The sequence below is a fragment of the Hyaena hyaena genome, unplaced genomic scaffold (assembly GCF_003009895.1).
Source record: "Hyaena hyaena isolate Hyena2069 unplaced genomic scaffold, ASM300989v1 scaffold_981, whole genome shotgun sequence".
Lineage (NCBI taxonomy): Eukaryota > Metazoa > Chordata > Mammalia > Carnivora > Hyaenidae > Hyaena > Hyaena hyaena.
The window spans coordinates 420,954-435,788 of NW_024081614.1; the positions used below are offsets into that span (position 1 = coordinate 420,954).

Consider the following 14,835-nt stretch of genomic DNA (forward strand, 5'->3'; position numbering starts at 1 on the left):
CTCTCTGACCGCTAAGGTTTAGTAATCAAAAAGTATGAACTTTCGGTTCTAATCCGCTCTCTTACTTATTAACTGTGTGATCAGGGCAACCTGCTTAAATTTAGGGGCTCATTAACTGTCGCCTGGGGTCAACAATATCTACCCGGGGGTGAAATAAAGATCAATGCATATAAACCCTGCTGCGTAGTCCCTGGCATACCGTGTTTAATAACACTATTATCAGGCTGCCCTGGGCTTGGCTCCGGCCCAAAGGTCAAGTTCATTAGAAAAGCAAGGTCACTCGTGGCAGTGGTTAAAGGAGCACTGCGGCTTTACCCGACAGCACCCAGGACCCTCTTCCCTGAGGGATCCCGGCCCGCGAGGGCGCGCCAAGCCGGCTCGGGGAAACCGCAGCTCTCGCTCCCAGGAGGTCGCCGGCCCCGGCGTCGGCCCCGGCGAGCAGCCAGCCGCAGGGCAGCGAGGAAGCACCCACCCGGCCAGCAAGGCCCTCCCCGCGGGCCGCGAGGGGCGGGGCTGCGGGACGTACCATCTTACACCGTGGAGGGGGGAGAAGCACGGCCTTTCTTTTGGCCACACGAACAAAAGCGAGCAGGTGGGCACTGCGGTGCCTCCGGCCTCGTGAAGAAGGATTCTCATGTCCCTCTTTGTCGCGTCCCTTGGGCTCAGGTCGCGGGCTGGCGCTGGCAGTGCAGACCCCGGGCTGCGCGCCCCCTCCCGCTGTGGGAGCGGCGGGCGCGGGGGGCGGAGCCCGCGGAGGACGGCGGTGTCCTTGCGGCGCCGCCCGGGACGCGGGTCAGTGTACGCCGGGCGGTCGGCGTGTTGACCGGACCTCCGGGCGGCGGACTAGCGGCTGCACTCACCATGTTGTCCCGAGCGGCTCTCAGGTGAGGCGCTCGGGCCGCGCGGCGCGGCGGGGACGGTCACGGCCCCGAGGGTGAAGGGTCGCGGGCGGCCTCCTCCCCCGGCCCCGCTCCCCCCTTACCGGTGCCGGCGCGGCGGCTCCCGGGCACCTGCGGGGACGCGGCGGGCGGCCCTGCTTCAGGGCAGGTGTCCTCGGAGCGCGTCCGGGTGCTGCCGCGGCACCGCTTAATACTTTAGGGAATGTGACGGGCGAGCGGCCAAGCGATAGAAAGGCCCAGGTGCGCCGGGACGTCCACAGCTCCGTCTGCGTAGACCCGTGAGCGAGCGAATCGTGTGTGTGTGTGCGTTTGCTCTTTTTGCAGCTCGAGCAGGACGCTGGTGTCAGCACTGGGGGCTCTGGGTTCCAGGCAGAAGCACAGCCTCCCCGACCTGCCGTACGATTATGGCGCCCTGGAGCCTCACATCAACGCGCAGATCATGCAGCTGCACCACAGCAAGCACCACGCGACCTACGTGAACAACCTGAACACCCTCGAGGAGCGGTACCGAGAGGCGCTGGAGAAGGGTAGGTGCTAGGCCGCCCGGGGGTGAGACCCTGCGCGGGGGGGAAACGTGACGGCGACGCGGGGCCCCTCCACGCGCTCTCGAGCCGCCACGGCTCAGACTTCACAAGGAAAGTGCCCCTTTAGTAGGAAGCTGCAATAGGCTTGTGGTTATTTACTGATGTTTTAGAATTCAGTGTAACGAGATAAAATGGACGCCACACTTTACTTTTTAAAGAGCTCAGTCCACAAAACCGGTAGCGTGTGGACTCTGCGTCTGGGGCTGCGGCTGTGTACGAGAATACCGTGTTTTCGTGTCTGTACCACATAGTATTGCACTTCTCAGTTCATCGATCAGTGGCTTGCACGAGGAAAATAGTTGTATGTATTGCTTCATGAGCTACACAGTTTGAAAGGTATTTTTTTCTGAAACACGTTTTTGTTGGCGTTCAGCCCTCTGAAATGTGTTGGGTAAATTTCAGACAGTGACCTCTTGTTGAACGGGGGCATCTAGTGGGAGAAGGTAGTATTTCAGCTGGGCTGTGGATGAAGTAATTGGCTAAACAAAAACAAGAGGAAGTTGCCACATTCTGGAAGATTTCTGATGGGAACCTGGAGTGTGGGGAAAAAGTTTGGTGATTTGTTCGGGAAAAGGTTCGGGGTTTTAGAAAATAACAGATTCGGGAAAGATGTGGTAATGATGACAAGGTGGGGAATATCCCAGTTGTGAAATTGTTTCCTGCATGACAACATCTGACGACTTGAACCTTTCTCTTCAGTATTTTAAAAACAACTTTGAATCTCAATCCTTTTCTTGTGCAATCACACCTTTACTTGTATAACAGAAGCTACTGAAAAAAAAAAAAGCTTTACATCATGTTGTGCTATGTTGTCTCTAAGTTACTAAGTACCTGCAGAGCTTTTTAAAGACTATTGAAGGGCTAAATTTTGATGTTTGAAAATTTGGGGCAGGAGTATAAGTGAAATAACATTGATTTCATTACAAGTAAGTAAATAAGTATTTTTCACACAGAAGTATTTAACTTTTATTGTGTTTTACAGGAAAAAAATTGAATTGAAACCAAGGAACATGTTGAACTTAAGAAAAGTATTCTTTTTTTTTTAATTTTTTTTTTTTTAACATTTAGTCATTTTTTTGAGAGACCAAGAGAGACAGAGCATGAGCGGGGGACGGGCAGAGAGAGGGAGACACAGAATCTGAAATAAGCTCCAGGCTTTGAGTTGTCAGCACAGAGCCTGATGCCGGACTTGAACCAACAACTGTGAGATCATGACCTGAGCTGAAGTCGGCCACTTACCCAACTGAGCATTTTTAAAGTATTTTTAAAAGCAGATATTAAAGCCCCCCAAATTTCTATTATCATCATTATTATTTTTTAATGTAAGCTCTAAGCCCAATGTGGGGCTCAACTCACAGCCCTGAGATCAGGAGTCACATGTTCTACGGACTGAGCCAGCCAGGCACCTCCCAAATTTCTATTAAATTTATTAAAATGATTAAGTAAGCTTTAAGAGATTGAAATTATTAAGTTAGTTTTTAATAAGCACGTTTCTTTCCCATTAGAAAAATTTAGTTACTGTTGATTTATTAAAAAACAATATAGGAGATCCTGGGTGGCTCAGCTGGTTGAGCATCTGACTCTTGATTTTGGCTTGGGTCATGATCCCAGGGTTGGGGAATCAAGCCCTGTGTCAGGCTCCATGCATGGAGCCTGCTTGGGATTCTTTCTCTCCCTGCCCTTCTCCCTCGTTTGCACTCTTTTCTCTAAAACTAAAACTATATGTATATGTACACGCAAGTGTATATATGTATGCATATGTATGTATATATGTATGCATGTATATAAATGTATATAAAGCTTACATATAAGTATATATACACATGTATACGTGTGTGTACATATATATTACGTGTGTGTGTGTGTGTGTGTATAACCTACATTTATTTTTAGGGTGACTTTTCTAGAATAATTACTAAGACACTGATCTGTAAGAAAATTATTTTGTACACATAACAACAAGAAGAAGTTGGCATCTTAAAACAACTCTCCAAAATTATCTGTATATTCTGGTATCACTCGGCCATCTCCTCCTCTGAGGTATGCCCAAAGAGCAGATTAGAGAACCTTTTCTATTATGTAAACTCCCTAAGCACAGAATTCTCCAAGGTTCTGTGTGTCTTCCACTTGGCCTCTTTTAATATCTTGTGAATAAAAAGCACTCAGGACTTCTTGAACAAGGAAATTCCCGTTTTTCCTTAGTCTTAGTTTCTTAAGGGCCTAGAAAAGAATATTTTATTTTGCTTACTTGTTTAACAAGGTAGAAGAAATCTTCAAATACTACTTTTTTTAAAAAAAAGTACAGGTAGCAGAGAATGAATTTTTCTTCCGTAAGAACTACATTTAATATATTCAGTGATCTAGTCAATCAACAAACCAAGTACCTGGTATGTAGGAGGCAGTATATTGGCCCCTGGGACCCAGTGGTGCAAAGAAGTCCTTGTTATTATTGGAGCTTTTGTTCTGGTGGGGAGACCAATGAACGAGTAAATATGTAGTATGCCAGGGGTCTTAAGTCCTATCAAGAAAAACAGGTTGGGGAAGTGCCCATTTTATATGTGGTTTGAGAAGGCTTCCCTGATGAGGATGACATTTCAGTGGAGGCCTGAAGGAGAAATGTGGGAGTGAGCCACGAGGCTATCTTCAGGAAGAATGTTCCAGGACCGGCAGCATCCCTAAACTGGGAGCTCCCGTTGTAATCGCAGGGAGACCAGCGTGGCCAGAGCCGGGCCAGCAGGGAGATGCAAAGAATCAGATGACCTGCCCTTCTGAGGCCAGTCGTAGGGACTTGGGGTTCACTGAGTGAGAGCAGCAGCCTTGGGACAGGTTCGACTTGATACTGCACTCAGTTTGGGGTGTGGAGGAGCCCTCTGGCCACTGTGTTGGGAACAGAGTGGGGGTCACATGCGGACGTGGGAGACGGGGCAGGGTGGTGGTCTGCACCACAGGTTAGCAAGAGGGGATCAGATCATGGATCTCTTTTAAAGGGAGAGCTGGCCTTGTCGGGGAGTATGTTGGTGGGCTGGGCGTGGTGTGTGAGAGGAAAGGAGTAAGAGAGTTACCAGAAATGTCCCGTGAAGACAGCTGGCACTTGCTGCCATGAGCAAGGCCATTGGAGAGTTAAGTTTGGGATTGAAAATCTGGAGTTCAGCTTTGAATGTGCTGAATTTCTTGTTAATGTAACATTGAACTCTTTCCCCGTGAATAGTTGTCTGTCTAGAAAATGAGAGCTGAGAAAGTACCATTAAAAAGAAAACTTCTATTTACTTGTTTATTTTAAGAAAGCTCTCCCTCCAATGTGGGGCTCAGACTCACAACCAAGACCAAGAGTTGCGTCTCTATCGACTGAGCCAGCCAGGCGCCCCTGAAAATTTACTGTTTAGTCTGTCTGTGAAAGCACACTTTTAAGCATTCTACTGTTTTCTATTGTTCTCTTCATTATTGCTGAACTATGTTTTATTTTTTATTATTTTTTAAAATATTTTTTATTTATTTCTAGGAGAGAGAGAGACAGCGTGAGCAAGGGAGGGTCAGAGAGAGAGGGAGTCACAGACTGAAACAGGCTCCAGGCTCTGAGCTGGCAGTCAGCACAGAGCCCGATGCGGGGCTCAAACCCACAAACCGCGAGATCATGACCTAAGCGAAAGTCAGACACTTAACCGACTAAGCCACTCAGGCACCCCTGCTGAACTATTTTTTAAATAATTTTTTTAATTTTAGAGAATCGGAGTAAGTGAGAGAGTGGCAGAGAGAGAGAGAGAGAGGGAGAGAGAATCTCAAGCAGGCACCACACTGAGCATGGGACACGGGGCTCGATCCCATGACCCTGGGATCAAGACTCAGATGCTCAATTGATTGAGCCATCCAGGCACCTCTGAAATCTCTTCTATCCAAGAAAACTTGGAGTTCTTTGAAGCTCTGGAAAGGATTTTCTACTAGCTTTGCCCCTAATGCCGGACCTCTCATTAGTTGTTCACATTATTAATTGAACTTGAAAATCCACCAGAACAAATAATTTTTAACAAAATCTTTTTTTTTTTTTGGTAGAATCTTGAAATTGTGGAATTTTGGGACCTATAGGTATGTTAGAGATAAACAAGTACACTTATCTGATGTTTTACAATGAAAGCAAATGGTGCTTATAACGTTTGAAAAGTAAGAATTGTAAAGAATATGTTTGTATCTTTACTTTTCAGGTGACATTACAACCCAGGTAGCTCTTCAGGCTGGGCTGAAGTTCAATGGTGGAGGCCATATCAATCATTCCATCTTCTGGACGAACCTGAGCCCTAAGGGTGGTGGTGAGCCCAAAGGTTGGTGGACATTGGTGCAGTCTTCGCTACATTTCGTGCATGACAGGAATGGCTGTTGCTTTCCTTATGTTAATTCCCTCTGAGGTGTCACAGTGGCACATTTTTCATAGCAAGGAGCACAACAAAGTTGTGACTTTCAAAAGGACATATGTAGGAACGGAGAATACGTTCAGGGAGATATTATGTCTTCAGATTTTACACACACACACACACACACACACACACGCACAGTGTCAGATACGGTGTCAGCTTTTGGTTGAAGTGTACTATACTTTACATTAGAACGAGACCAGGAAACAGTTTTTAGGAGAGGTGAGTGCCCTGGGTGGGGTAAGACACTTAATCATTCTATACTTCCTTCCTTCATCTCTAAGATACAGGGATAGTAATAGAGCCATTTTGAAAATTAAATAAGTTATCAGATGTAAAATACTTCGAATAGTGCCTCTTGCTATTATTTTACTACTCTTCCCAGCTGATAAAGAGTCAGTTGTCCCAAGAAATTGGGTTTTCCAGGACACCTGCACGTAGTGAGGGGGGTACAGAGCCAGTGGTCTTGCTCGCTCTGGTTGGTTTACTTGACTTCCCATGTCGTATGGAGGCCCAGACGACTTTAATTAGCTTCCTCATCCCAGGGAAGGTAGGGTGCATAAGTAGAGCTCTCCCTGTCCCTGGGCTTCTGGTGTGCACCTTTGGTTTCTGAGGGTTTGTTTGTTTTTAATTGGTTTATGGTAAGCATCTCGTGTATTTGCAATAAGCAATCTCGTTTGGAAGTGAAGATGCATGGGGAAGTAAGCTTGGGAAACTGGACATTTTTTTTTTTTTTCTTTCTGAGTTCCGTCTGGAGGTGGTGATGTAATACTGTTGACGTGTGGTGAGTTAGCGGCATGTCAGATATGCCCATACTCCCCCAGTGGGTCTTGGTACTCTTGGACCACCACTTTGGGTGGTCTGTACCACTTTATTCTGTCATTTGTGCTTATAATAGATTATTTTTTATTTTTAAAAAATTTTTTAAGTAGGCTCCAATGTGGGGCTTGAACTCACGATCCTGAGATCAAGACCTGAGCCGAGATCAAGAGTCAGACACTTAAATGACTGAGCCACCCAGGGAATGCTGATAATTACTTTTAAATCAGTGGAAGAAGAGAAGTGATATTTTTAGCCTACTTGATTTAGTTGATGTTCTCCATCTAGAATTATATTCTGCGTTGCCACAGAATGAAAGGGCTGTAGCTCTTACAGTGTACCCTGAGTTCAGTAATAAAAGACTAAATTACTCTTCTTAAAATTATATAATCGTGATAGGAAAGACCTAGGCTGCTGTGGGGAAGAACCAAATTAACAGCCATAAAATGTCATGATTCCCAAACCGAGACAGAGTAGGTAGGGTAGAAGTCAAAGTAAAGTTTTCTGTGGAAGGGGGAAAAAAAAGCGAATGAAAAAAATGACTCCTTTTCTGATGGAAATAGCACAGCGAAGGAAGAACTTGCTCTGACATGGTTCGGTAACAAACACACGAATTGCAGTTGTGAGATCTTATGATGCTAGTGGCAGGGTACGGGTAAGCGCGAACTACGCTCACCGGGTTATGCTACGTCTTCCCTGTGAGCTTGTCCTGTTGTACCTGGTGCTACACGACAAGAATGTTTTGATATATGTAATAGAATTTTTTATTGTACTTGTTGCAGGCTGTTCATTCGTGGGTATTTTTGGATTTTTTGTTTTAAATAGGGGAATTGCTGGAAGCCATCAAACGTGATTTTGGTTCCTTCGACAAATTTAAGGAGAAGTTGACCACTGTGTCCGTTGGCGTTCAAGGCTCAGGTTGGGGTTGGCTTGGTTTCAATAAGGAACAGGGACGCTTGCAGATTGCTGCTTGTTTTAACCAGGATCCCCTAGAAGGAACAACAGGTTGGCTTTTAAAATTATTTCATATTCGTTAGTGGGAGATGGTTCACTGTAAAGCATTTACCTTGAAATAGGAACACGAGCAGTGGTTAAACCTACCGTGAGCATGTACTAAGTAGAGTACATCTTAACAGATGAGACCCAGAGCTTTGGGTAAGCAGAGAGGCTCTAAAAGTCCTGCTGTTTTGTCACATTAGCACATGTAATTTTACAGATACATTAACAAAAAATGTTTTCAACATAAACTCGGCTTCATTGGACAGAATTCATGTCAGCTTGCATAATTGCAGGCACTGAAATTAGATAGACACCACAAAGGAGGAAAAGACCTGTAAGCTGAGTATGACTTCAGACCTGGGGCTCAGCCCATCTGGGCATCCGTGGTCAAACAAAAGTCTGGGACTAGAGCTCAGGTGTCCAGACTTCTCCCTTTTGGGGGATTTGGTACAGGACAATATTTGGCTTAGAAGCTCCAGGCTGGGTTCACCCATTCCTTTTTCATGTTGAGCCAGATTGAATTAGAATGTCTTTGGGAGATAGCCCTAAGACATTGATCTTCAGATGTAATGAAACTACAGTAGTGTCTTTTTCTTTTTTTTTTTCTAATTTTTTTAAATGTTTGTATATTTTTGAGAGAGAGAGAGAGAGAGAGAGAGTGTGTGAGCAGGGGAAGGGCAGAGAGAGAGAGGGAGACACAAAATACAAAGTAGGCTCCAGGCTCTGAGCTGTCAGCACAGAGCCCGATGTGGGGCTTGAACCCATGAACCATGAGATCATGACCTGAGCTGAAGTTGGAGGCTTAACCGACTGAGCCCCCCCAAGCGCCCCAGGACCTACAGTGATTTTAACATCAACCAGTGGTAGTTCTCAGCCATGTTTCTTTATATTTTTTAAAAGATATTTATTTATTTAGGTTTATTTATTTTGATAGAGAAAGAGAGGGAGGGACAGAGAGAGAGGGAGGCTCCCAAGCAGGCTCCAGACCTAGCACAGAGCCCGATGCTGGGCTCCCATCTCATGACCATGAGATCATGACCTGAGCTAAAACCAAGAGTCTGACACTTAACTACCTGAAGCACCCAGGAGCCCTTCAGCTACATTTTCTTTACTTCTTCTTCTGTTTTTTAATATTTTATTTATTTCTGAGAGAGAGAGAGTGAGACAGCATGAGCAGGGGAGGGTCAGATAGAGAGGGAGACACAGAATCTGAAACAGGCTCCAGGCTTTGAGCTGTCAGCACAGAGCCCGACGTGGGGGCTCGAACCCATGAACCGTGAGATCATGACCTGAGCCGAAGTCGGACGCTTAACTGAGCCACCCAGGTGCCCCTACGTTTACTACCTCTACACACGTCTGCAGACTTGCTTACTTGACTCACTTCACTGGGTATATTCAGATTTAGCCAGAATCTGAATGGCTCTTTTGGGAAAGAGATGTCACAGAATTTGTCAAACCAACACAAGACTTGTGAGCACCGACTGCTCTAGAGAGTTGGGTCTATCTTTGAAGGCTCCTGGCAGAAAAGGCTGTGATTTCTAGGTAAATCCTGGCTACACCTGCTCCCCTTCCAGTTGAAGAAAGCCCTCTGAATGAAAATAAGTGGAGGTCATGGCAATTCATGTAGGGGAGTAATCATTTATAAACTTTGTCACCTTACTCATAATAAATGATGAGTGACCTACCTCACCACTGATCAAGACCTACTGGTTGATCATTGTTTTCCTTGAGGAGAGCGGTCATTCAGTTGGAGAGTTTTTGAAAATGAATGTTGTATAAGTACAAGTAATTCTTTGCATACACTATTTAATTTCTGAAAACAGTGTGTCTTTTGCTTTAGTCCTATTCAGGTTTCCCATTCTAAGTGTCTCATAAATGCTTTGTATTCTCTAAGACTAACATTGTTAGCCTGGGAGCAGAATGGTTCTCATAAAACTCCCCTGACTGCTTGGGACCTTTGGAAGGTGCTCAACCACCCCCACAAACACGGTGTCCTTACTGATACCCCCAAGAATTGGCTCACGGATAGATTTGTTGGTATTTTAAGCATAGCTGTTAAAATACTGTACTTACTTTTCCCAAGTCTTTAAACAATTTTTTTGCTATTTATCACATTTTCTTCCAAAGAGTGAAGTTTAGGGGCGCCTGGGTGGCTCAGTGGACTAATAAGCATCCGACTTCAGCTCAGGTCATGATCTCACAGTTCGTGAGTTCAAGACCCACGTGGGGCTCGCTGCTGTCAGTACAGGGCCCACTTTGCATCCCTTTCTGTCTGCCACTACCCCTCCCTCCCTCTCAAAAATAAACATTAAAAGAATTTTTTCAGTTTAAAGCTTAATATTTTTTATAGGGTGTTTATTCTTTGTAAAAACTGAAAAATGGATGGGAATTTTGTAAAGGGTATAGGATCATCGAGAAGATGCAATAATATTTCAGGCTGAAATTCACAGTTTTTGCTTTTTTTCCCCCTCTTCTTTCCAATAGGTCTTATTCCATTGCTGGGGATTGATGTGTGGGAGCATGCTTATTACCTTCAGTATAAAAATGTCAGACCGGATTATCTAAAAGCTATTTGGAATGTAATCAACTGGGAGAACGTAACTGAGAGATACATGGCTTGCAAAAAGTAAAACATTATCATTATACTGAGCAGAATAAGCTTTTTACGACTATTTTTTGTAGAAGTGCAGAGTACCATAGTATACTAATAAGCTGCTCTGTGATAGCATTTCTTAATGTAGCTTGTTCAAGTATTTGATAAACATGACTTAATGCTATGAATCTCTTGTTTTCAAATTTTATTATTGGGCAACTGAAAATAATAATTGCTTTGTATGATTTAGTCTTGATTGAACACTTTCTTCAAGAGCTGAAATAGCTAGGAGGTTAGAGTTGTCATCATGAAACCATCACGAATATCTCAGCCCTGTCTTCTTAGGGCCTCTTGTGTGGCAGTGGTAGAAAACCTGGTCCTTTGCCCCAGTTGTTTAACTATAAAAGGTTAAATTTATTTCCCAAGGGAAATGCTCAGTTTTTCTATTGAAAACTGCTCTTTTTGTAAGTAATCTGCCTACTAGTACTTCTGGTAGCTATCACCCATTGGCCTTTATTAATCTTCGGTCACATGTTACACAGGGTTAACACCATTTTGTCTTTAAAAAATATGTAACTTGATTGCTAACTGAGAATTGCTTTATTATGGAAAGGAAATAGTCGTGCGTTTGAATTTTTCTGTTGGGAGAAATAGACTTTTGTGTAAACTTTGTCATCAAACAAATCTGTGTTATGTACATTCGGGCCTTGTTGATAGCATGGATGTTGGGAATGGGGCCACAGATCATTCTGGCTGGGCACTTGTCCCCCCCACTTCCAGTCCTGCTTATGAGCATCATCCCTCGGGGGGAGCCAGCCTGAATCAGGTGCTGCCTTCCCAGAGAGGCGAAGGGGTTGGTTTCTGGATGTGGTCAGTGGCATGTCCCCATCTAGGAACATTTCTTTTCAAAGACTTGTTTTTGAGTTATTCTATTATTTTTGATCTTTTCTTTTAAAACATGTGCAGTCACTGTAGAAACTTTACATTGTTTAGTCCTTTGAGTAAAGGCAGATGAAACCCATAATCCAGTGACCCAGCACGTCAAATGAGTCCTGTGTAGGTTTTGCAGATGGGACTGTTTAAATGTAGCAGGGATCCTTTCTGTAATTGGGCTTAACATTGTCACCCATTCCATGTTTCATTTTTCTCTTTATTTTTACCGGCTGTATAATTTATCAATTGGATGCTTCCTAATTTATTTTACATTTCTGATACTGAATTTTTCATTGATTTCTAATTGTTACTTACTCAAATAATGTAGAGAGCAACCCACATAGGTTTTGCCTTCTATTGGAATATTTTTTCTATGTAGGTTTTTTTTCTTAAGCCTATTCAGTAATAGAATGTTTTCCTAAGTTGATTATTTCTTCCCCCAAATTTATTCTATTATTATTATTTTTTTTTTTGGCACAGAAAAATGGAGTAACTTAGCAGTTTCAATATTGAAGACTGAAGTTTAAAAAAAAAATTTAAGGCACTTTTCTTTTAGAATTCAAGTAGAAAGTACTTAGGCTTTCTGAATTGTCAACAGTGTCGATGAGACCAGTGATAGCTCTGTGTGTGTTTGTGGATTGAAAACACTTTGAAGACTAGGATTGCCACCCTTTCTATACCACAGCACAGTGACTTTCATAGAGCACAGATGGGAGTCATGTGATTACTGCTTACGTGTATACATTATACACACGCATACCTGCATAGATACATATACATGTATTATGCACACACGTATATATAAACAAGGCAGTGAACTCTGTTTAAATGGACCATCTAGAAAAACAGAACCTTTTTGAAAGATGGGCTTTCAAACACAGGTAGTCTGTCAGATCATGGTTTATATTGAACTAACAAAGATATGCAGAGATTACTGATTCATACAGTGCTTTTTGACTTTTATTAAGCCTTAAGATTTCAAAAAAGTTCAATGTTGAAATTTCTATGGGGCTCTATTTTTGCTTTGGTTTTACGTTGAGGGAACAAGGGAAGGCCCACTGTTCTTCCCTAAGGTTTTCGTTTCTCCTCCCCATCAGATAGATTTTAAGAGATGAAGATAAATTACAGATAAAGATTTTAGTCATCCAGTGGAAAATGAGACTTAAGATTTTGTTTAGCCCTGTTTTTCATAGTAGAAAATAAATTAAAAAGGAAAGCAGCTGCTTCTGAAATAAACCAAGTGGTGTTCATCCAGGAGGGATTTTTGTGGCCGAATCAGCAGTGCCTACTCTGGTCTTAAATGTGCGTCAGACCCCATAGTGATTAGTGCTGGAGGAAAGCAGGACACAAGGCGAATATCGCCCGAGGTAGGATCTGCTGCTTGAACTGTTGTGTAACAGTTTTATTGCACACCTCAAATTCGTGATCTTAAAATGTGATTTGAGTTTCCGGTGAATACCTTTAAAAAAGTACCACCAAAACCATAAAATTAAGATTGATGGGTATTGTGAGTGTCCTCTCTAAAACTAGGTCTAAATACAAATTTTTATTTCCTGGTTTGATTTCAGGGGAGCTACTGTTTGGGAAATTTACTGTTAGGTAAATGTTTTGTAAATTACTGTTTCTCATTTTCAGTCATACATAATGCTTTCGACAAGCTAATGTCCTGTCTTCTTAGGTACGCATCAGGCCTGGCTCACATTAAAAATCCTGTAACATCCTGGATAGTTTTCATTTAATTAATCAATAGAGAAACACTTATTTTCCTATTGTAAGTGTGAAGCTTTTTGATTGTTAATAAAAGAATCTACCAACCATCAGAAGACATCTGCATTATGCGTGTGTGTCAAAACATTAATAATCCTGTGATGCTTTGTTATTTTTAATGCTTTTCTGTGGGTAAGGGATACCAACTACTGATAGGTAGTTGAAATTTTACTCTTAAAATTCAGAAGGCATATGAAATCTCTCCAAGCATATCTGTAGTAACACCTAATAATATAATAGCATAGTATTTTATTTTTATTTCATTTATTTTAGAGCACGAGTGGTGGAGAGGGACAGAAGGGGGAAGAAAGAGAAAATGTTAAGCAGGCTCCGGGCTCAGTGTGGAGCTTGACATGGAGTTCGATCCCATGACCCTGGAATCATGACCTGAGCCAAAATCAAGAGTCAGATGCTCAACCAGGCGCCCCAATAGCATAGTGTTTTCTATACTAAATTATAAAGTTGTAACATCTTTGAGCACTAACCAGATGTAGAATATTGCCTTAACTACATACAGCACATCTTGTGATAATAGACTGTTTACTTCCATTTTTCCATGAATTCTGGGCTGGTGATCTTTTATCCACTCTGGCATTGGGAAGTATGAGCTTACCTCACGCATCTTCCCTGGACTGTTCGAATGATAATCTTGGAAAGGTAAGTGAGGTGCACCCGTGTTGGGTAAAGTCCCCGCTCTTCTGTGTGCTTGTTAATAGTAATGGGTGCAATTCTCCAGATTCTTCTGGAATGTTAAAAAGAATAAGACATCTCAGACTGTGAAAGGGAAAGAGAATGTGTGGTTTCGAGTCCCATTGTCGCGCTCAGTGCTCACCTTAACAGCAGTAATTCCGGGTTTGTCTCGGCCCCCACTGCAACATGAGCTCTAGGAAGGCCTGGGACGGAAGGTTCTTGTTCGTGTCTTTGTTACTGAGCACACAGTTCTAGGCCCGTATTCAAATATCTTTTTTAAATGGTGTGGTATAATACAGTCCTCATAAATACATGTATTTGCAAGACTCAGTTCAGCTCCCCAAGTTACCTATCAAAACCCATGAGGAGGTTTGAAGGCAGAGCTGCTGTGACCATGAAGGCCTTGTGCGTGCTTGTCTCCCCGCCACTTGCCTTCACCCGCGGCCCAAGGAGAACAGAGAATCAGGCCCCGGCAGGCCTGGGTCCCAGTCCTGGTGCTTGGACTCAGCACCTGTGTGATACTGGTCAGCCTGCCTGCTTCAGGTCCTGTCCTCTGAAGCATCTTAGGTGCCAACTCCAGCATTTGAAGGATTTATCTGTGTACTGACCATTTGGCTATATTCAGTTGTCATGGTTATTGGTGAAATAGAATTTAAAAAATAAGACTTTGTGTTTTAGAGCAGTTTTAGATTAACAGCAAAACTAAACAGACAATATGGAGATTTCCCATTTACCCTCCCCCACCCCGAGACTCCTCCTGCCTCCCCACCGTCAACATTCGTCACCAGAGAGGTACACTTGCTATATTCAGTGAACTGATATGGACAAATCATAATCACCGAAGACCTCAGTTTGTATTAGCGTTCGTTCTCAGTGTTGCATATTCTATGAGTTTTAATAAATATACAATGACATGGCATCTACCATTAGAGTATCACGCAAAATAATTTTTTTAATGTTTAATTTTTTTTTTTTTTTACAAATAGTTTATTGTCAAATTAGTTTCCACATAACACCCAGTGCTCATCCCCACAAGTGTCCTCCTCCATACAATGTTTGTTTAATTTTGAAAGAGAGAGTGCAACTGGGGGAGGGTCAGAGTGGAAAGGGAGGCACAGAATCTGAAGCAGCTCCAGGCTCTGAGCTGT

The 14,835-nt window shown here is 43.3% G+C and overlaps 1 protein-coding gene across 1 annotated transcript; it reads left to right on the forward strand.

Annotated features, from left to right (window-relative positions):
* Positions 1-764: 764 nt before the first annotated feature.
* Positions 765-13,053, forward strand: SOD2 (superoxide dismutase 2). The gene is made up of 5 exons (XM_039221400.1): positions 765-884; positions 1,224-1,426; positions 5,680-5,796; positions 7,531-7,710; positions 10,189-13,053. The coding sequence occupies exons 1-5, from the start codon at positions 862-864 to the stop codon at positions 10,332-10,334; spliced, it is 669 nt and encodes a 222-aa protein (XP_039077331.1). The 5' UTR covers positions 765-861; the 3' UTR covers positions 10,335-13,053.
* Positions 13,054-14,835: the final 1,782 nt, after the last annotated feature.

Excerpts from the sequence above, each read along its gene's own strand:
- SOD2 (XM_039221400.1), top strand. The coding sequence starts at position 862 with ATGTTGTCCCGAGCGGCTCTCAG. Across the intron at positions 885-1,223 it reads TTGTCCCGAGCGGCTCTCAG|CTCGAGCAGGACGCTGGTGT; the intron begins GTGAGGCGCTCG and ends CTCTTTTTGCAG. Across the intron at positions 1,427-5,679 it reads CCGAGAGGCGCTGGAGAAGG|GTGACATTACAACCCAGGTA; the intron begins GTAGGTGCTAGG and ends TTTACTTTTCAG.